The 23,152-nt window shown below is 47.1% G+C and overlaps 1 protein-coding gene across 1 annotated transcript in view; it reads right to left on the reverse strand.

Annotated features, from left to right (window-relative positions):
• Window positions 1-17,272, reverse strand: part of TFCP2L1 (transcription factor CP2 like 1) — a 68,398-nt gene extending 51,126 nt beyond the window's left edge. The window contains exons 1-2 of the mRNA XM_019022769.3: window positions 16,998-17,272; window positions 13,078-13,229 (exon numbers count right to left, since the gene is read on the reverse strand). Coding sequence (XP_018878314.2) covers window positions 13,078-13,229; window positions 16,998-17,176 — 331 coding nt within the window. The 5' untranslated portion in view covers window positions 17,177-17,272. The remainder of the gene's footprint in view (window positions 1-13,077; window positions 13,230-16,997) is intronic.
• Window positions 17,273-23,152: the final 5,880 nt, after the last annotated feature.

The following is a 23,152-nucleotide window of genomic DNA, read 5'->3' on the forward strand; positions in this document are numbered from 1 at the left end:
GAGACGGGGTTTCACCGTGTTAGCCAGGATGGTCTGGAATTCCTGATCTCAAGTGATGCGCCTGCCTTGGCCTCCCAAAGTGCTGGGATTACAGACAATGAGCCACCACGCCCAGCCCTAAAAATCACGTCTATGTGCTATAAGCTGTGATAAGCAATCTGTACAAGTAACCTCGTATTTATTTCAATACATTCTGATTGGTTTTTAAAACAACAAAGAAGTCCAGGCATGGTGGTGCACATCTGTAATCTCAGCACTGTGGAAGGCCAAAGCAGGAGTTCAACACCAACCTGGGCAACACAGGGAGACCCTGTCTCTACAAAATATATGTTAGCCAGGCTAAAGATTGCTTGAGCCCAGGAATTCAAGACTGCCGTGAGCTCCAGCCTGGGTGACCCAGAAAGAGTCTGTCTCTCTAAAACAAACAAAAAAAACAATAACAAAACACAACCCCTATTAATTTATTGGTATTTTTATTAGTTTAGCCTGAGATTCACAAATTATGGAGAGGTGACATTTTGGAAAGCGTTTGTTCTTTGTTGTTTTTTTCTTTTAAACCTTTGAACGTGGTTTACCACACTCTTTGCTGATTAAACATTTTTATAAATATTTACTTTTTTTTTAAGTTTTGGCCTATAGTATCTTTCCCATTTATTTATTTATTTATTTAGTAACAAGGTCTCACTGTTACCCAGGCTGGAGTGCAGTGGCACGATCTCGGCTCACTACAGCCTCAACCTCCTGGGCTCAAGCGATCCTCCTGCCTCAGCCTCCAGAGTGGCTGGGACTACAGGTGTGCACCACCATGCCCGGCTAACATTTCTAAATTTTATATGGCCAAAATGAAGTATCCTTATGTGGCAAAAAAACACAACAAAAATATTATATCATTCTCCAGGCTATACTGAGGTAAGTGTTATGCCTATTTTACAGAAAATGCAGTTGACAGGTTCAGTAGCTTGGGGAAGAAGAGAAGAACCAGATTGGGAGCTGGGTACATCCAACTCCAACATTCACCACTTTCAATGTGCCACTCAGTTGCTAGGAAAGGCTAATTAATAGTGTCATTCAGGCTAGCATTTGAGGGAATGAGGGAAAGGTGTTTACTTTAATAACACATACTAGATACCTTTCACGGCCATACAAAAGGACCTTCTTCATTCTTGTCACAGCTGCATATTATTCCACTATATCAAGGTTCTACATTCAGTCAGTTATTGTGGGAAATGTGATGATGGCCATATGGAAATTAACAGAATTGGAGCCCTAATTTATTCCTTATGCACCATAATAAATGTCAAAGTATCAAAGATTAGGGAAAGGCTTTTTTTTTATTAAAAAAAAAGATGGATATCAATAAAATCTTAAAGTGAAGAAGGCATTTCCTAAATGGGACATGAAATACAAAAATAATTAAGGTGAAGTCCAATAAACCGGATAATAAAAATTTATCTTAAAAACTTTTATGGCTGGGCGCAGTGGCTTACACCTGTAATCCTAGCACTTTGGGAGGCTGAGGCGGGGGTGGATGGCTTGAGTCCAAGAGTTCGAGACCAGCCTGGGCAACATGGCAGAATCCCAACTCTACAAAAATACAAAAATTAGTCAGGCTTGGTGGCAGCCATTTGTAGTACCAGCTACTAGGGAGGCTAAGGCAGGAGGATCACCTGAGCCGAGGAGGTTGAGGCTGCAGTGAGCTGTAATCGCACCACTGCACTCTAGCCTGGGTGACAGAGGTGAGATCCTGTCAAAACAACAACAAAAAAACTTTTATTATGGGCTGGGTGCAGTGGCTCATGGGTATAATCCCAGCACTTTGGGAGGCTGGGGCAGGAAGACTGCTTGAGGCCAACAGTTGTCGACCACCCTGGCCAACATAGAGACCCTTTCTCTATAAATTAAAAACAAACAGCAAAAATTATGTAAAAGAGGCCGGGCCTGGTGGCTCATGCCTGTAATCCCAGCACTCTGGGAGGCTGCAGCGGATCACTTGAGTTCAGGAGTTCGAGACCAGCCTGGCCAACATGGCAAAACCCTGACTCTACTAAAAATACAAAAATTAGCCGGGCGTGGTAGTGGACACCTGTAATCCCAGCTACTCAGGAGGTTGAAGCAGGAGCATCACTTGAACCTGGGAGGCAGAGGTTGCAGTGAGCAGAGATTGCGCCACTGCACACCAGCCTGGGTGACAGAGCAAGACTCCATCTCAAAAAAAAAAAAATATATATATATATATATATATATATGCAAAAGAAATAAACTAATTTAAAAAGGAATGAAATGAATGAAAAAGTGGGAAAATATTTCCGGTGCATATTATAATATCCCAAATATACAAGCAGCTCTTACAAATAAATAAGGATGAAAATCTCACTAGAAAAATGGGTAGATCACATGAAAGGCAAAAAGAGTAAAATGAAAAAATATTTCACATCATTGAGGAAAGGAGAATTAAAAGAAGACCCTATATTTTCCCCGCCAGTTACCAAAGGGTAAACAGTGTTGGCAAAGGCAAAGAAAAACAGACCTTCTTCAGTCATTTAAAGAAGTGATGTATCCTAGACCCTGGGCTAGGCCTCGCTGTGAACAAGATGACCAAGTCTCTGCCCTCAAGTTTATATTTCATGTGTGGCAGAGACTGGAAAAAGATAAGGGAGGAGAAAATAAACAAGTATTCAGATAGTTATTGTTCACAAAGCACAAACTGGCACAACTTCACTGGAAGGCAATCCGGCAGTACCTACCAAAATGTCGTGCTGGCAATTCTATTTCTAGGTGTGTATCCTACAGCTATTTTCACTCCCGCTTAAACACAAAGATATACATAGATGTTCACGGATTACTAGAGCACCAGGTTATAACTATGAAAACAATGGAAACAAGCCTAATGTTCCTCAACAGAACAAGCTATACAGCAGCCATACAATGATCGTAGTGTAACCCGTAAAGATCAGATTTTGCTTATTATATTTTTAAATCTACCCATGTGGAAAGACATTGAAGATATTTTGTTTGGGGGGAAAAAAAAAGCAGCAGGACACAGTGGCTCATGCCTATAATCCCAACACTTTAGGAGGCTGAGGAGGGGAAAATTGCTTGAGCCCAAGAGCTCTAGGCTGCAGTGAGCTATGACTGTGTCACTGCACTCCAGCCTGGGCAACAGAGCGAGACTCTATCTCTAAACACACTTTTTTTTTTTTAAAGCAAGTTGTTGGCCGGGCGTGGTGGCTCATGCCTGTAATCCCAACACTTTGGGAGGCCAAGGCAGGTAGATTACTTGAAGTCAGGAGTTCGAAACCACCCTGGCCAACATGGTGAAACCCTGTCTCTACTAAAAATACAAAAATTGGCTGGGCATGATGGCAGGTGCCTGTAATCCCAGCTACTTGAGAGACTGAGGCAGGAGAATCGCTTGGACCCGGGAGGAAAAGATTGCAGTGAGCCGAGATCGCACCACTGCACTCCAGCCTGGGCGACAGGGCACGACTCTGTCTCAAAATAAAAATAAAAAAAAAAAACAAAAAAGCAAGTTGTCAAACAGCAAATATAATTATGATCCCATTTCTCTTAAAAAGCAAAAGGTACACGTGGCGAACATATATAAGGTTATATGCATGTTTGTCTATGGAAGCAGATATATATGGGTTAAGGTATGACTACGAAAAATCTGGAAGGTAGAACTATGGCACATTTTCTAGAGTATATATGGTTTGGCTGTTCTATTTTATAAAAGAATGTACTACTTTATACTCAGGAAAAAATAAGGGGAAAACACTTTTTTAAGTAATACATTTTAAAGTCATTTGGTTTATTCAGTTTATATTCCCAAACTTCAGGCTAAAAATTAATCTGGAAAGAAAACTTCAGCTATGGAAAAAAGATAATAAACAAAATAACTAATCCTTTGCCTCATTCCTTAAATTCAAAGTCACTGATATAATTGGTAAGAAGGAAAAATATAACTGGGTACTTATTGTTTGCCAGGTATTTGTTATTCATGTAACCCACAAAGTGAAACTGTCCTGGTTTCATAAATGAGGAAACTCGGGCTCCAAAGAATCAAGTGATTTCCCTGGAGCAGAAGCTGGTCAAAAAGACAGAACTGCAAATCTGTTTGGTTCTAGGAGCAGGGAAGACAGGACTTTCCCCTGAAGCTCTTATCTCCCTCCCTGAGGTTGCTGTGAGTGGAAAACAGGAGGGTTGGGGGTAGGGTAGGAGCAACTGATAATGGACCTTTTTTTCCTCTCCAAGGAGGCATTTTCTCCCCACTCCATTCCTTCACCCCACAAAGCTTCATCCACCCTCCCTCAGAGCTGCATCAGGAGTACCAAGTGACAGAGCTCCTGCACCGAAGTGCCTGGCCTAGAATCCTGCCTGCAGGAACTCCAAGAAAAAGCAGCCAGAGAAAGAAAGGGTGCTTCCCCTTCCAGAACTCCCTTTATTATTGCACCCCAGTTCAATCACTCTCCTGGCTTTCAAACTTACATGATATAAGAGGGAAGCCTGATTTCACCTCTCAGCTGGTCATCTGTAAGATGGGAACGACGCATCTTGGGAGAACAACTCAGAAGAGAGTATCAGAAAGTGCTTTCCAAATTTTCAAGTGCTAACAAAGAAGTACCACCCTAAAGGCTGAGGTTCTCGCCTACCAGGTAATACAAACCCTCCTTAACATGATAGTTTATGGCATTTAGGAATTCAGTGCTTTTTGTGATCTTTATTTCTAAAATGCTATTTCAACACCTTGCATAGGAAATTCTCCGCAGGGTTATGTCCCTCGTATGGTTGTACAGCGAGTGAAGAATGAACGGAAAAGTGAAGCAAGCCTTCCCAAAGCTACCACCGTTTAACTCTAAGAGACGCAGTTCTTAGCTTTAGAGCCAACCCTGTGTTAATCTTTGAATTGGGAAAAGAAAGGATAAAAATCAGCAAAAGTTATCAAAGTCTCAACTCGATGACCTTGTTAACTTCCAAAACAGGATTGGTGAGATGTTTCCTCTTTATTAATAACAATGGCTGACATGTGAGTGCTTGCTATGTGCCCGGCATTTCAGTGTTCTACATGCATTAGCTCATTTTACCCATATGGCAGCACCTACTTTGTAGGGAGTTTACTTCCCCCATCTCACAGGTAAGGAATTGGAGGCAAAGAAAGGTTCAGTGACTTGCCCAGGTGGTTGCCAGATGGTTTAGCCTCAGCAAGGCAGGTGGAGTTCTAGGTCAGATATCTGGTCTACCTCTCCAGCCATATCACTCATATTTCCCCTTGTGTTTGAAACCCTCATCATCCTGAACCGCTTAGGATTCCTGGGATAGACAGTGTGTTCAACTGCACCCCCATGGCTTGCCTTTGCATGTGGCTTTTCTTTCTTCTCACCAAGCCACCATCCTCCTCCAACCAACAGGAAATTTTACTCCATGAATGAATGAAAGTAAGCATATTATGAAAATTCATTACTATACTTAAGACTCAAGAGTTGTTTTGACAGAAAATATCAAAGCATTCCCCACTGCAAGTCATTCTTGCAATGTTGTTTCTTATCTCAAGCCAGAAATCCCCATGCAGATTGCCTGGGGTTCTCTCTTCTCTGCTCTCCCGGACTCCTCCTCCTCCACATCCCTTGTCATCCCTCCACACCCTCCTCATCCCTTCCCTCAGGCTCCAGCCTTCAGGAAGATATGTCTACAATGACCTTTGGCCACTGACAAAGAGGAAGTTATCTGGAAGTTTGCAAACCTCTATTCAACTCTCTATCCACCCCTTGGAAGGACCTTTACAGAGGAAGAGAACAGAGTTTGTTCTTCAAATCATTTTCACCATATCTAAAACTAGCCACTGGGCTTGGTGATAGGACATCCCTATGAAACACACATGTCCAAGCCACATGTCCTCAAGGCATTTGTTTGACACTGCACTGAGAAATGGGCATCCAGTGGTTTAAGTGACTTTCTGATTTATGCCTATAGCATCTTTTCCATGTTTTCAGAGAACTTTAAACACATCATTACAAGGAAGAGAGGACCTGTGATGGCTTCACAAGAATAATGCAGTAACTACCATAGAGGCTTATAAACACTTAATAGCAGGCTGTTCAATTAACCAAAAATGTCTTGAATGATGTGTCAAAACTACTTTTAAGAATTGTATCTTGGCAGGCCAAGGTGGGTGGATCACCTGAGGTCAGGAGCTCAAGACCAGCCTGGCCAACATGGCTAAACCCGGTCTCTATTTAAAAATACAAATATTAGCCTGGCGTGGTAGTGGGCGCCTGTAACCCCAGCTACTCGGGAGGCTGAGGCAGGAGAATCTCTTGAACCCGGGAGGCAGAGGTTGCAGTGAGCCGAGGTCACACCACTGCAATCCAGCCTTGGCAGCAGAGCGAGACTCTGTCTCCAAAAAAAAAAAAAAAAAAAGAAAAAAAAAAACCAATTGTATCAATGCCTTTTGGTCATATGATGAAGAATAAGCTACTTAAATGAGGTACGCTGAAAAAGATATCTAGTGCAGCATTACTGATTGGGGAGGGGATAAAATCATGCCTATTTTTAGATTTTCTAAATATTTACAGAGCACCTACTATACTCTCAAGGCACTCAGCTTAATACTGAGGATACAGGTTGAGCATCCCTAATCCAAAAATCCAAAACCTGAAACTTTTTGAGTCCTGATGTGACCCCACATATTGTCCACATGGGTGGCTGAGATCATCTTTTCTGATGACTCAATGTACACAAGCTTTGTTTTATAAACAAAATTATTTAAAATATTGTATAAAATTACCTTCATCTTATGTGCCTAAGGTGTATATGAAACATAAGTGAATTTTGTGTTTAGATGTGGGTCAGAGCCTCAAAACATCTCATTATGGATATGCAAATATCCAAAAATCCAAGAAAAATCAAAATCCAAAATACTTCCAATCCCAAGCATTTAGGAAAAGGGGTATTCTTCAGCCTATATTTTAAAATTGTAGGGGCCAGGCAGTGGCTCATGCCTGTAATCCCAACACTTTGGGAGGCCAAGGAGGATTGCTTGAGCTCAGAAGTTTGAGACCAGCCTGGGCAACATAGTGGGATCTTGTCTCTACGAAAAATAGAAAAATTAGCTGAGTGTGGTAGCACATGTTTATCCCAGCTACTTGAGAGGCTGAGGCAAGAGGACTAATTATTCCAGGAGGTGGAGGCTGCAGGAGCCATGATTATGCCACTGCATTCAGCCTGGGTGAAAGAGCAAGAAGACCCTGTCTCAAAAAAAAAAAAAAAAATCATTTAATACATGGCTCAGCCCTATAGAACTTCCATTCTATTATGGGAGGCAGACACTAAAACAATTACACTGTATATTTTTTCCAGCAGTTATGACAATATTCTGCCCTAAATAACAAAAGGAAATAGTGAAATAACATGTAGAGGCCGGGCGCGGTGGCTCACGCCTGTAATCCCAGCACTTTGGGAGGCCAAGGCAGGTGGATCACCAGTTCAGGAGATCGAGACCATCCTGTCTAACACGGTGAAACCCCATCTCTACTAAAAATACAAACTGTTAGCCAGGCATGGCGGCGGGCGCCTGTAGTCCCAGCTACTTGGGCGGCTGAGGCAGGAGAATGGCATGAACCCAGGAGGCGAAGCTGGCAGTGAGCCGAGATCGCGCCAGTGCACTCTAGCCTGGGCGACAGCACGAGACTCCATCTCAAAAAAAAAAAAAAAAGAAATAACATGTAGACATTTTACATGTTTAGGATACTTTTAATAATAATGGAAAATGTTATTACAAGAACAGTATTTAACAAAAGCAAGAAACAACCACATAGAGCATAATCTCATCCATTTGTTTTTTTAAGAAAAAGTATAGAAGTAAGTCTTTTTTTTTTTTTTTTGAGACAGGGTCTCGTTCTATCACCCAAGCTAGAGTGCAGTGGCTCAATCTTGGCTCACTGCAACCTCTGCCTTCTGGGTTCAAGCAATGATCCTGCCTCAGCCTCCCAAGTAGCTGGGATTACAGATGCCCGCCATCACGCCCAGCTAATTTTTGTATTTTTAGTAAAGATGGGGTTTCACCCTGTTGGCCAGGCTGGTCTTGAACTCCTGACCTCAGATGATCCACCTGCCTCAGCCTCCCAAAGTGCTGGGATTACAGGCGTGAGCCACCGCGCCCAGTTGAGAAGGAAGTCTTAACAGTTATAACCCTCTGTAAGAATAAATTATTGGGAACGGCTAAAAAGAATACTGAAAGGAACCTCTCTGACAAAGGAAAACACATTTCTAAGCTACAAAAATTAGTTCAATGAGGAATTCGGCAAGAACATCAGCAGCACAGGACAAGTCTGTCTATTGCTTGCCTTACAATTTAGGATATGGTTTGTTTTTAAGTTATACTTAAGTTCTGAGATACATGTGCAGAACGTGCAGGTTTGTGACATAGGTATACATGTGCCATGGTGGTTTGCTGCACCCATCAACCCGTAACCTACGTCAGGTATTTATCCTAATGCTATCCCTCCCCTTGTCCCCCACCCCCTGACAGGCCCCAGTGTGTGATCTCCCCTCCCCGTGCCCATATATTCTCATTGCTCAACTCCCACTTATGAGTGAGAATATGCCGAGTTTGGTTTTCTGTTCCTGTTAGTTTGCTGAGAATGATGGGTTTTTTAATGTTTCACAAGTGTCCCAGCATTTTGAGAGGCCAAGGTGGAAGGACTGCTTGAACCCAGGAGTTCAAGAGCAGCCTGGGAAACATGGCAAAACCCCATCTCTACCAAAATTACAAAAATTAGCTGGGTGTGGTGGCGCACAACTGTAGTCCCAGCTACTCAGGAGGCTGAGGTAGGAGGATCCCCTGAGCCCGCGAGGCAGAGGCTGCAGTGAGCTGAGAGGGAGCTACTGCACTCCAGTCTGGGTGATGGAGCAAGACCCTGTCTCAAAAAAAAAAAAGCCAACAAAAAAAGTTTCAGAATTGACTTTCTAAATTTGTGAGATAAAGGTAGGAAAAGTCAGGCAATAACTAGAAAATAAACAAACTCAGATCTTCATATCACATCATAAATTCCAAATGTATTTCAGTAAGTGTTAAAATTTAGACACCTCTAAATGAAATTCAGAAAACTACTCAGCTAATTGATTTTGAGATGAGCAGCCATTTTCTTTTAAGCATAAAAGAAAAGTTTATTTTCAAAGAATGAAAGATTTGACCATAGACATTTAAAATAGATCTCTACAGAAAAAAAAAAATAACAACATATACCTTACACCATAAATATAGTTATCACCCAATGAAAGTTAAATGGCCTGCAACCATCAGAGAAAAATACTTGCAAAAAATGGGAGCTAAAAGGTTGGTATTCTTCATAAATAGTATGCCCTTATCCATAAAACATAAACACCCCAACAAAAATGTGCAAAGGACAGGAATATAATAAGCAAATTAAAAAGATCAACAAATGTATTTTAAAATATCCAACTGCATTAACAATCACAGAAATGCTAATTTAAGGCCAGGGGTGGTGGTACACACCTATAGTCCCAGCTACTCAGGAAGCCGAGGAAGGAGGATCACTTGAGCTCAGAAATTTGGGTCCAGCCTGGGCAACCCAAGCCAGACCCCAGCTCAAAAAAGAAAAGAAATGTTAGTTTAGGATTAAATTCCATGTTTCACTAATCAGATGACAAAAAACAATAACCAATATTGGAAAAGAGACAAAATGTATACTGCTGGCTGGCACGTAAATTGGTACATTCTTCTGAGAAAGCAATTTGGTGATATGCATCAAAAGCCTCAATGTTCAAACCCTTTGATCCAGAAATTCTACTTCTTAGGTATTTATTTTTAAAATACATAAATAATCAACATTTCACAGGAAGATTTATATGCAAGGATGCTGTTCATCATAATAGTATTTAATTTCTAACTGGAAACTAAGTGGCCATAATATGAAACAGTTAAAGTCATAGAAATATACAATGTAATACTATGCAGCCATTGCAAAAATGCAAGTCCTCAAATCATTTTCAATGACATGAGACGGCTGACAAATATAGTAAATGAAAAAAAGGATATATGTCTGTAGCATAATCACAGAAAGATATATATACAAACATGTAGAAATAAGGTTAGCAGTGGTTTCTGGTGAAATCGGAGGGGATTTTAATTTTGTTTTAATTCTCTTCCTTTTGCTTTTCTAAATTATTCAAACTTTCTATAAAGTAGATTATTTTAATAACCTACAAAATATAACTTTAAAAATATAAATATACCAAATTAACATGAGATGATGAGACCATAGGGGTAACTCCTTTTTCTCTCTTTTAACTGATCTATGAGAGGATCAACTTTTAAAACTCTTTTTAAAAAAACCTAGTAGGCTGGGCACAGTGGCTCACGCCTGTAATCCCAGCACTTTGGGAGGCTGAGGCAGGTGGATCACCTGAGACCAGGAGTTTGAGACCAGCCTGGCCAACATGGTGAAACCCCGTCTCTACTAAAAATACAAAAATTAGGTGGGCATGGTGGCACATGCCTGTAATCCCAGCTACTTGGGAGGCTGAAGCAGGACAATCGCTTGAACCCAGGAGGCAGAGGTTGCAGTGAGCCGAGCCTGCACCACTGCACTCCAGCCTGGGTGACAGAGCAAGACTGTCTCAAAAAGAAGAAGGAAAGAAAAAAAACACCTAGGGGGTGGCCAGGCCTGGTGGCTCACACCTGTAATCCCAGCACTTTGGAAGCCCAAGGTAGGTGGATCACTTGAGGCCAGGAGTTCAAGACCAGCCTGGCCAACATGGAGAAACACCGTCTCTACTAAAAATACAAAAATTAGCTGGGTGTGGTAGCACACGCCTGAAAAACCAGCTACTTAGGAGGCTGAGGCAGGAGAACTGCTTGAACCCAGGAGGCAGAGGTTGCAGTGAACCGAGATCGTGTCATTGCACTCCAGCCTGGGAGACAGAGCAAGACTCTGTCTCAAAAAAAAAGGAGTTGGAAGGGGTGGAGGAAAGGTAAGGAACTCAGCTAATGGCCTTACCAACTGGAGCAGGGGCCAGGGCAGGGACAGACGCACAATATCTTGGTCTAGGAGCAAGACCTCAGACCTTGGACCCGCTCTTCAGCACCACAGGACTTAGCCAACAAGAAGAACCACATCAAAGCTCAATGGATGCTATAAACATCTCATTTTTCCCTGCTAAATTTAAGCAAAAAAGCAGAGGTCCAAAGAGGAAAGAAAGTGCTCAAAGGTGCATAACCAGTTGGTAGCACTTGACCTTCCATGAAAGTGAAAGGCAAATGGCAAAAACCATTCCACACAGCGGCACAGATGCACCCTTGGCCACATCACCCACCAACCATGGCCACCATCCGCTGCAGATGGTGCACAGGTCTCCGGGCCTGAGCAGGAAGCTCTAAAGCTGAGGGAGCTCGGCTGAGCAAGAACAACTGAGGCCAGCAGAGCTGCCCTTGGGGATAAAGCATCACCTTCCACTGCGGCCCCTCCACAATGAGAGGGGGTTGCTTCTACCCAGAGGGAGGCAGACAGAGCCAGCTGCTACTTCTGAGCTAGTTTCTTGGCCCAGAAGCTGGCAAATTCAGCAGTAAGCAGAGAGCCTGATGACCACGTTGGACTTCCACCCTGGCTGGCTCTCCAAATTGAGGAATCAAAGTTCGCGGAGAGGAAGCTACACATGTAAGACAAATTGCTATGACACTGCAGCTCCCCTGCAATTCCCTGTGACCCCACAGAAACCAGCATTCCTCTGCCCGTCTGCTCTGCCCATTGAAAGTAGAGGGGTATCATACCAGTCAGGGGTAGAGCAGACACACAGTCCTTTGCTCATCCTTGCTGGATGCCTGGGTGGGTGGCCAGAACTGTTTCATGTCTGGGGCACACAAACAATAAAAGATAAAGCAGAAGGTGACAAATCCACATGATGCCAGGGTGGTCATGAGACGACCCAGGAAGAAAGTGCAAAAAACGCATACTCATAATCATGATAGAACCACAAAAACACCATCCATCAGGACACTTGCCCACGTGTTCTGGAAAAGGGAACCAGCAACTGAACAACCACTATCATACCAGGCACCTCACAGACCTTCATTCTTTTAAACTCCACAAAATTATACTTCTTGTTTTACATATGAAAACACTGAGGCTCAGAGAAAAAAAAAAAGGCAGCTCCAAGTCACAGAGCTAGGAAGTGCCAGAGTTGGAATTCAAACTCCAAAGCCTGTTTCCCTCAGGACATGGTGAGGGAACTTGTCCCCATCACCACAGAGGGCTTTTGTCTAGCATGGATGGAACCCTGCTCCGGTGCTGCGCAGGACACAGGCCAGCCATCCAACCACTGCCAGGTGCAGCTCCAGGACCTGGCATGCTGACGGTACTCAGTGTATATCTTCAAAGGACACAATCATGGTCACAATAAATAGTCACAATGTGTCCAGGCGCAGTGGCTTAGGCCTATAATCCCAGCACTTTGGGAGGCGCAGGCAGGTGGATCACTTGAGCCCAGGAGTTTGAGACCAGCCTGGGCAACATAGTGAGACCCCCCAGCTCTACAAAAAAATTTAAAAATTAGCCGGGCATGGTGGTCTACACCTGTGATCCCAGCTACCTGGGAGGTTAAGGTGGGAGGGTCACTTCTTGGGTTGAGGAGGTCAAGGGTGCAGTGAGCCATGATCATGCCACTGCATGCCAGCCTGGGCAACAGAGCAAGACCCCCTCAAAAAAGGAAAAAAAAAAAAAAAAGAAAGAAAGAAAGAAGGAAGGATGGGAGGGAGGGAGGGAGGGAGGGAGGGAGGGAAAAACAGTAATAATGCTAGCATCTGCTCCATGGAGGGGCTATAGGAGGAATGCAGAGTGTTACCCTGTTGCCCGCGTAAGGCATCTGATGTTTCCATTTTTCAGATGAAGACACTGAGGCTGGAGGGGTCACACAGCTGGGAAATGGAATCTGAACCTGCACCTGTTCTCCTTCCCCAGCCCCACCTCACCCACCATAACAAAGTCACAAGGCCCAAATGGGCCTTTCACATCAACTCCCCACTGCTTCTGGGTTCCGCCCTGGCCCGGGGCCTCCGGCCACTACCTTGGTTGAGGTAGGTCAGCGTCTCTTCATGCAGCTTCACGGCTGGGGACGTGGCAGCACACAACACATATTGCAGGGGTGGCAGGCGGGCCTCGTTCTCGGGGGACAGCTGGGGTTCCTCCTGCTTGAAGATGGGCAGAGCGAGCACATCACTGCAACACATAGGAAGCAGAGGTCAGGAGCAGAGCCCCAGGGGGCTCCTGCACAGAGCCAGGGCGAAGCTAGAGAGACGACGCAGACCACCGGGGCCCAGGGTGACACGGCACGCGCATTGCAGGATGCTGGCTGCACTCCTGCAACCCTCGCACACTCCAGATGCTTTAAAACAGAGGAAACTGCTCCTTCATGACTCTAGTTTCACTCAATGACCCCCCAAAACACTGATTCAGTCAGCCCATCAAGGAGGTAAAAGGGCAAAGTTAGCTAACATCTACAGAAATCCTCTCCATGCCAGAGACGGGCTAGCAGCAAAGGGACCTCTAAGACATTTATTTGGTTTCTATCCACAAGCGATCACTCATAAAGGTTCACTTTTAGAATAAAAATCTAAACAAACATTTATATTTTTTAATCAACAATTCCATTTACCGGCCACTTCTCATAGCAATACAACCCTGTCCTCCAGGCTCTGTAAACTATGCAAATGAACAAACCACTTCCTTCCCTCCCTGAGTACCCAGGTTGAGACATTCCTCCATCCCTTCTAAAGAGAGGACAACTGGACACTGTTTTCAGGGTCATTCTAATCTGTCCAAAAGGCAAACAGGAAGGAAGGACCTTGGCTTCAAGTCTGTGTTCGTGTGGTTGTTTTTTTTTGGGGGTGCGGGGGGGGACGGAGTTTCACTCTTGTTGTCCTGGCTGGAGTGCAAGTGGCGTGATCTCGGCTCACTGCAACCTCCACCTCCCGGGTTCAAGCAATTCTTGTGCCTCAGCCTCCTGAGTAGCTGGGATTACAGGAATAAGCCACCACGCCTGGCTAATTTTTGTATTTTTAGTAGAGACAGGGTTCCACCATGTTGGTCAGGCTGGTCACTAACTCCTGACCTCAGGTGATCCACCCACCTCGGCCTCCCAAAGTGCTGGGATTACAGGTGTGAGCCACTGCGCCCAGCCCAGTCTATTTTCTTATCCAAGTGGGAAATCTTGAAATCCTTGCTCCAAGTTTCTTTTCCTCCACCTCTTAACAAAACTCCCCACGTTAAAAAAAAAAAAAAAAAAATGAAGTCATCATCCTGCGACTTAGGGAGGAACTTGTTTCTGGACGTATATTTTAAGCCAGGAACAGTGGCTCATGCCTGAAATCCCAGTACTTTGGGAGGCTGAGGTGAGAAGACTGCTTGAAGCCAGGGGTTTGAGACCAGCCTGGGCAACATAGTGAGACCCCACCATCTCTAAAAAAAAAAAAAAAAAAAATGGAAAAAGAAACAAAAAACCCAGCATTTTTAAAATGCCCTTACAAGGGACAAAGAATTCCTTGAGAACATGAATGACCTACAGGCAGGCAAGGCTGGTGTAAGGCCTCTAAATTATGAGCAGCACATAAACAAGTGCCAAATAAGTGCCAGTGCTCTTATCTTGATAACCCTCTTCCCTTCGTGGGTCCCTGACTAGGAATCCAATTAGCTGACCCCACTTGTCTGTATAAACAGAGTCACTGGTACAATCTGTTGCTCGCACATCATAAACAAGCATCTCTACAACACAAACCCGGCACACACCCCATCAACATCTAATCAATTTTCAGAAGAAAAAGACTGGCATTGAGCACACACCTGGAAAACCTGCCCTGTGTGGGCCTCCCCCGTCACCATCCACTGCCGAAAAATAAGGGTGCAAGGCCGTCTCGACTTTCCCCACAGGGCGTCTTCCTTTTGTCAGAGCAGGGCACACTCCCAGCCCGGGTGGTTCTCTAGGAACACTGGGGATTGCATAATTTCATGTTTGCCCAGACCATGTCAAGTTAATAATCCACGGACTGCTGCCTTTAAATTTTTTAAAAGGGGCGGGTGGGCGGAGGAAGTTAAGAACCATCCCTCAACAGTAACTTGTTTCAAGCCTGGCATCTTTATTTGCCAAGGAATAAAAGTCACGAGAACATCAAACAGAAAGGGGGAAGGGAGTAAAGGCCTCTACCCTGGTGAGGTGAGACAGCTTGCAGAAGTTCTGCCAAGTGAGGAGACAACCAAAAATAAAATACAAAAAACGCAAGGAAAAGGACCAGACCCTCCCTCTAGAGCCAGGGGACCAGAAGCATATGCACAAACCCCCACCTTGGCCCTCACTGAGGGCAAAACTCCCAGCTTCCAAGAAGTGAAATTAAAAAGGGCAAGGACTTCTTTATCCATGGTCCCCCGATGACCCCAGAAGCCAATATGGCTTTACAGTACCACCCACTCCCAACGCTCACCCTCCTCCTTTCACCAAATCCTAAAAGGTACCTGAGCTACTCCAGACAAACTTCCATCTCGGTAGCAGATGTCAGAACTGTACCTCCCAGGCAAGGGAGAATTGTTCCCTAACGGGGTGAGGACATTGTAGGTATCTAGGAAGTTTCAAGTACACTCACCTTCAACTCAGGGTCACCTTCAAACTCACTGTTAAGATATGGCAACATACTTAATGGCAGCAAACTAAAATTTAGGCAAAGCTACAACTAAAACTTCAGTACAGTAAAAATGTATTCCATTGTAGCATTTCTTGCAAGTGAATGGACACTTAATCTCTGGGTGATTAACATCTCCTGGGCTTCCCTCTGGTGACATCACCGTGGTCTGCCGGGTGGCCGTCAGCCTTTAAGGCTCCAGACCTTTGCCATCTCCAACTACTTTGGCCCATGAATAAAAACAGCAGATACATCCACTAAACCCAATCATTCCCCCGCCTCCAGGAAAAGGGGATGTCTTCAGGGAGGACAAATACCTACCAGCAGCCAGGAATTACAAATAACGTTTTAAGATCTAAGTGGGAACTTCTTGGGGCCAAAACTAGCACTTAAAGGTAGCTCTAGTATGGGGGCTGTCAATGCCTGTGACTCCTTCGGCCTCGTCATTCATTTTCCTTGAGCCCATATCAAATGCCCTTTGGGTTAAATTAGGCACATTTCATAAACTGTGACTAAGATGGAAATAAGGACAGGCTAAAGCTGGTTCAGGCGAGTTCACAAAGTGAAATGACTGCCCATTAGTCCCGGCCAGCAGCAGAACAGGGAAAAACAATCCTCCGGGAGCGAGAGCACACGGGGTCCTACTGCTAAGACGGGCTTGTGGGGAACTGTGCAAAACACGCAGGACTGACTTTCCCCTCTGAAGGGCACTACTCAAATCCCTCCAGAAGAAGAAAGATTTCCATCAAGGGCAATAACCACGCGGGCCTGGGGCGAACACGCGCAAGACCATCGCGGGAAGTGGGGCGACCTGCCCCTCCGAGCCCGCCGCCCGCCCCTCGTCCAAGGAAGGGCACTGCAGAGGGCGCGAGGCTGGGAGAAGGGCCCCGGCGGAGACAGGCAAAGAGCAGGGGACGAACTTCCCCGGGCCGGGCACCAGGCTGCTGGCAGGAAGTTTCCTCTACTTCTCCGATACGCGGGGGAGTGGAGGGCCGCAGGGGGCGGATGGGCCAGGGGAGGCGGCGGGCCGGCAGGTGCGCGCCCTGCACCCTCTCTGCCGCCTGGGAGGAGCCCTCGCAGGCATAGGGCTCTGCGCGCTCGCCTCCCCAGAGGGCCCCCAACTCCGCACATCGGGTCCCGCCGGCGTCCATCTGTCAGTCCGTAGGCGGGACGCTGGGCGGGTCTCTCGGTCCCCAGAGGGCGGACAGCGGGGAGGCCAGGGCCCAGCAGGGGCGCCCCCTCTCCGCCCCTGGACGTCCAACGGCGCCCGGCCCGCCGGCCCGGCCCGAGCCCCGCGGGGACCGCGCGCGGCCCTTACCGCAGGTAGCTGCCGGAGTTGTGCTGGTTGTAGTGCTCGGGCTGCGTGTGCCAGAAGAGCATGGCTGGAACTCCCAGCGCGCCGACCGAGGCGCGGCAGCAAGCGCAGACGCGGGGCGCGCCGAGCTCCCACCGGCGGCTTCGCGCTCCGAACCCGCGGTGCCGGCCGGCTCGGCGCATTTATCGGCGGCCCAGGGGCGGGACAGCGGCGAGACCCGCCCCCCAGGAAGCGCGGCCCGGAGGGCGGCTCCCCGCGGCCGCCGCACCTGGCTGACTCCCGCGCGTGCCTTTCCGGCGAGCGAGCGCGCCTCCGGGGCGGCCAGACCAGAGGGCTCTAGGGCCGGCCGGGTGCTCTCCCCAACCTCCGATGTGGGGCTCAGGTGACCCTTGCCGCCCCCAACCCGCTCCACACGGCCCCTCTGGCCTCTGCTCCCCACTCTACGCCCAGGGCCGGTCTCCAGAGCGGCTCCGAGATTTCCAGCCTAGGCCCTCTCTGTCCCCTTTCCTCGCTCTTGTTTTTTCATAGCACTTCAGACGCTCTGAAATCATGGGGGTTTTGTTGTTGTTGTTGTTGTTGTTGTTGTTGTTTTGAGACGGGGTCTCGCTCTGCCACCCAGACTGGAGTGCAGTGGCGCGATCTCGGGGCTCACTGCAACCTCCCCTCCCAGGTTCAAGCAATTCTCCTACCTCAGCCTCCTGAGTAGCTGGGATTACAAGCGCCCTCCATCACGCCTGGCTAATTTTTTTATTGTTAGTAGAGACGGGGTTTCGCCATGTTGGCCAGGCTGGTCTCGAACTCCTGACCTCAGGTGATCCGCCCACCTTGGCCTCCCAAAGTGCTGGCATTACAGGCGTGAGCCACCGAGTCAGGCCGACATTTTTTTATTTTTTATTTTTACTGTGTACTGATTGTCTTTCCCATTAGACTGTAAGCTCCAAGAGGACAGGGCCTGGCTGTCTTAACACCCCGTTACCTGCACTGCCTAGAACAGTTCGTGGGACATAGTTAAGATAAATATTTGTTGAGTAAACATAAAAAAAAAAAAAAAAAAGGAATGCACCAAAAGAGTAATCAGAGAAGCCTTCCTGGAGGAGGTGACATTGAGCTGAGACCTGATGGATGCAAAGGGAGCATCTCTGTGAACAACACCTAGGGAAAAATAGTTCCAGGCATAGTTCCCTACCCCCTTGGCAACAGTGACTGCCAAAGCCTTGAGGAAGACCCACTTGGCATGGCTGGTCTTGGGGAGAGCTTAGGAGATGAAATGAGGAGGGTGGGGAAGATCAGAGGGCCTGGCAGGCCAGGACAAGGAGCTAGGATTTTATTCTGTGTTTTAAGCAGAGGAGTCACATGTATGATTTGCCTTTTAGAAAGATCAGTCTGGCAGCAGTGTAGACAGTGGGTCATGGGGTGGAGGGGAGGGCCATTAGGAGGGAGTGGAGTTCCCTGGAGCCCTGACCCATATCCAGGTGCTATCCCGTTCTCCAGTACATGGCACAGCACCTGGCACAGAGGAGATGGGGATTCTGTCCCTGAGTATTAATCCAGTCAAATGACATCCCTTGGGGACCTGGTCCAGAACTCCCCACTCCCCCAGGCATGGATGTGGGTAAAACCCTCCCTCACTCTGCTGTTCCTGCCCTCCTCCCTCCAGCCATAGGTCACAATTGGCAAACCACTTCCTCTGTGCAGCCCTCAAGGACTGCCCCCCACTGTTCTGCCCTGTTAGGAGAATGGGAATATTTCCCCGGCTTCAGGTGGTGCTGTCAGCAGACAGTCCCCCAGCCATCGGCTTCTCCAGGAACTGCCCCTGCTCAGAGAGCAGCCTTGCCCTCTGTCATGTCCCTCCTGGGATAGCCCACATCCCAATGACTATCCCAGCAGAAGTATGAAAGCTTGGCCATCTCTGCCCGACTGGGGACAGTGCTGATGGGGTATTTTAGCCCCAGGACTCTCCATGAAGACAGTCAAAGCTGTCACAAGACCTGTGTCCTGCTCAGGGTCTCCCTCCTGCTTCCTTCCAGTTCCTTGCCCAGGGGTTACTCTTAAGGGAACTTCCAAAGAAACATCCTGAACACTGACCCCCACAACCAACCTCACCCCATCAGGGTCCATGACAAACCCATTGTTTAAATGGGAGGCACTCTGGGGTGGTCTGGAAAGAACATGTCCTTTGCTGGACTCGTCCTTGAGTTCTAACAGGAGAGGTCCATGGGTAAGCAGCAGTGACAGTACAGTGTGGTCAGGGACGTAGAGTCTGCCCTGGGAACACAGAGGAGGACTCTGGAGCTCCAAAGAGGCTCCAGCATGAAGTGATATCTCCTGATGGATGGGTGAGTGGAAGTGAAACCAATCTGTGGAGATGGAGGGAGGTTTCCAGCCCAGTAGACGCTCCTGCAAAGGCCTGGAGGAAGGGCAGTCAATATTATTAGATGGTTCAGACCTGGGTTTACTACTTAGCTCCATCTGAATATATGACCTTGGGTGGAGTAAATTGACCTCATGCTGCTTCTCCCATCAAGAGGTGGTGTCTGTTTCCCTCCCCTCCCCCTTCCGCCTGGGCTGACCCTGTGACTTACTTTAACCATAGAATGCAGAGGAAGTAATGCTGTTCCCTTCTGGGCTGGCCCCTAGGCAGCTTCTCTTTTTTTTTTTTTTTTTTTTTTTTTGAGACGAAGTTTCTTGTTGCCCAGACTGGAGTGCAATGGCAGGATCTCAGCTCACCGCAAGCTCTGCCTCCTGGGTTCAAGCGATATTCCTGCCTCTGCCTCCTGAGTAGCTGGGATTACAGGTGCCTGCCACCACACCCAGCTAATTTTTTATATTTCAATTAGAGACGGGGTTTCACCATGTTGGCCAGGCTGGTCTAGAACTCCTGACCTTCAGGTGATCCACCCACCTCAGCCTCCCAAAGTTCTGGGATTACAAGCAAGATAGGCAGCTTCTCTTAACTCTCCCAGAGCTCTGAGCCACCAGGTAGAGTCCAAATGCCCCACTGGAGAGGGAGACCTGGTCAGCCTCCAATCCCTCTGGCCACTCAGCAGAGCCCATCTAAGATGCGCCAGGGGATTGCCTCCAACCACACCTCATATAACTGAGGCAAGCCCTGCCCACCCAAGCCCTGCCCAAAATGCAGGCTCGTGAGCAAATGGATGGCTGTGGCCTTACGCCACTGAGGTGTGGGCTGGTTTGTTTCATACAAATGGAAAAATGATACGCTGGGCCCTGTGGATCTGGGTTTTGCTATTGGGAATAATAAGGGCTCATTTCATGGTTGTGGTGAAGCTTAGGTTCAGGTGAGTTTAGCTTCTCAGGGATGATGGCTCTCATGACCTAAGTATGACTCTCTGTATTTTGGGTCATTGCCTACCTTCTCTCTCTTTGTAGGTTTTTAACTATGGGAGGGTAGAATTCAGCAATGCCTACAGAGACAGCATTTGAGTCACACTGTGTGAACAAAAATGCATATTTCTGCCCATGACTCTTGGGTGTTACAGGGCACAATTAGGCCTAGTCTGGACCCCTGGGGCTTCCAGCCTGCTGAGGAGGAGGAGACAGATGTGCAGGAGATGGCCTGCCAGTTCCTCTTTTATTTTGTGAATGTTCACAATTCCCATGTGGTGGGAACATTGATTTTTACTGTGCACCAGACCCAGAGCCATGCACTGTCATCTCCCGACACTGAGAAGTAGAAACATCACCTGACCTTCCAATTGAAGAAACAGGCTTGGGAGGCTGACTGCCACAGCTGGGATTTGAGGCCAAGCCTGTAAATTCAACAACCATACTCTGACTCTCATCCATTCCTGTCTTAAGGCCTGGCATTCCTTTCTTCACCCCACACTGGGCAAAGGTGCTGTGACCAGATGTCCTCTGCTCCCAGGATCAGCCCGGGGTCCCTGCAGAGGCAGCAGAAAGGGGCCCACTGAGTACTCAGGTGTCACCCCCTTAGCAGCCCCACAAGGGATTCCCAGCTGCTCTCGAAAGAGATCACGATGAATACTGGGGATTCACGTCTGAGAAGATGGTTTTGAGGCATGAATAAGAGTTGAAGGATGGCCAAGGTAGAGGGCGGAATTTAGCCAGAGGGAAAGCGTGTGCACACATGTTTATCACGGTTTATCTTGGGATCAGCAGCTTTGAACGAGGGAAGCAGTGAGCAGAGGACAGAGTTAAGCTGTGAGGCCTCAGTGGATCCTATATGAGCTCCAGGGCCAGGCTGGCGCTCCAAGTTGTCCAGAATTTGGGCAGGGGTTCAAGCCTTTCTATACCACCTTGACCAGTCATGGACAGATGTGGTTGCCCTGGGGAAGGGACATCACTTTGGGCAAAGCAGCTCAGCTGAGTCCTGGAGAGGGACCTGTCAGTGTTATCACCTGCCAAGGCTCCCTGCAGCAGGGGCTTGAGTGCCGCAGCTGGACAGGGGACACCTTGGCTGGACATGACGGCACCCACCATGCTCTCCAAGCTCAGAATCTTTGTTTATGGAATGAAGATGATGATGCCTCCCTGATGGAGCCGTTGACAGCATTAAGACAGTGACGGAGCGTGCAGGGCAGGCTTGCCTGGCTTCTCTAAGGCACTTTGCTTTTCAGCCCTGGGTCAGCAGTCTCGCTTTAATTTCTTCTTGAGTGTTCAACAGCATGTGGTTCATCAAAAGCCCTGTGTGCTGGTAAGGATTACATTCTCTGCAAGTAACAGAAACCCCAAAATGAAGTGGCTTAGAAGAGATACAGGCTTATTTCTCCCTCAAGTTCCAGAAGTCTAGAGTTCATGTCACCCGCTAAGGTACCCACTTGGCACATACGGCTGTTGAGCACTTGAAATCTGGCTGGTCTGCATGGAGGTGTGCTGGAAATGTAAAGCCTGTATATAAAAAAGGAATGTAACCTAGCCCCTTAGTAATTCTTATACAGATCATATAATAAATAACAATTTGAATGTATTTGGTTAGATACAATATTATTATGAAAATTAATTTTACATTTATTTTTACTTTTTTTTTTTTTTTTGAGACAGAGTCTTGCTCTGTCGCCCAGGCTGGAGTGCAATGGCGCGATCTCGGCTCACCACTACCTCCGCCTCCTGGGTTCAAGCAATTCTCCTTGCCTTAGCCTCCCGAGTAGCTGGGATTACAGGTGCCCTGCCACCACATCTGGCTAATTTTTGTATTTTTAATAGAGTTGGGGTTTCACCATGTTGGCCAGGCTGGTCTTGAGCTCCTGACCTCAGGTGATCCACTGGCCTCGGCCTCTAAAAGTGCTGGGATTACAGGCGTGAGCCACCACGCCCGGCGTATTTTTACTTTTTAAACATTTACATACATGGCTGGTATTTGTGGCTTGCATTATATTCTTTTTTTTTCTTTTTTTTTTTTTTTGAGACAGAGTTTCTCTCTTATAGCCCAGGCTGGAATATAATGGCACAATCTCGGCTCACTGCAACCTCCACCTCCTGGGTTCAAGCGATTCTCCTGCCTCAGCTTCCTGAGTAGCTAGGATTACAGGTGCCCACCACCATACCCGACTAATTATTTTTTGTATTTTTAGTAGAGATGGGGTTTCGCCATGTTGGCCAGGCTGATCTCAAACTCCTGACCTCAGGTGATCCGCCCGCCTCGGCCTCCCAAAGTGCTGGGATTACAGGCACGAGCCACTGTGCCCAGCCGCTTGCATTATATTCTTATTGGATGCAATTTGTCCCAGAGCAGCGGTTTCTCAACCAGAGGTTGTTTTGCCCCCAGAGGACAATGGCAATCTGGTGGGTGGGAGTGCTATTGGTGTATAGTGGATGGAGGCCAGGGATGCTGTTAAACATCCTATAATGCATAGAACAGCCGCCACAGCAAAGAATTATCCAGCCCACAGTGTCAATAGGACTCAGGTTAGGAAACCCTGGTCTAAAGGTAATAGGTTGTACAATGTAAGGGGAGCCTTCTGATGCCATGTTTGTTTGCCGGGTGAACCTTCCATTTGCCAGGTCATGGCACAGTCTAAAATGGCTGCTGGAGCTCCAGCCACTATGACAGTATTCCTGCCAGCCAGAGGCTAAGGAATGGGAGAAAAGGGCACACCTCTCTCTGAGGAAGATGGACACACCACTTCTGCTTTTTTCCTATTGACTAGCACATAGTCACCTGGCCTCCCCCTTGCTAT

This window comes from Gorilla gorilla, chromosome 11, assembly GCF_029281585.2.
Source record: "Gorilla gorilla gorilla isolate KB3781 chromosome 11, NHGRI_mGorGor1-v2.1_pri, whole genome shotgun sequence".
In the NCBI taxonomy this organism is placed as follows: Eukaryota; Metazoa; Chordata; class Mammalia; order Primates; family Hominidae; genus Gorilla; species Gorilla gorilla.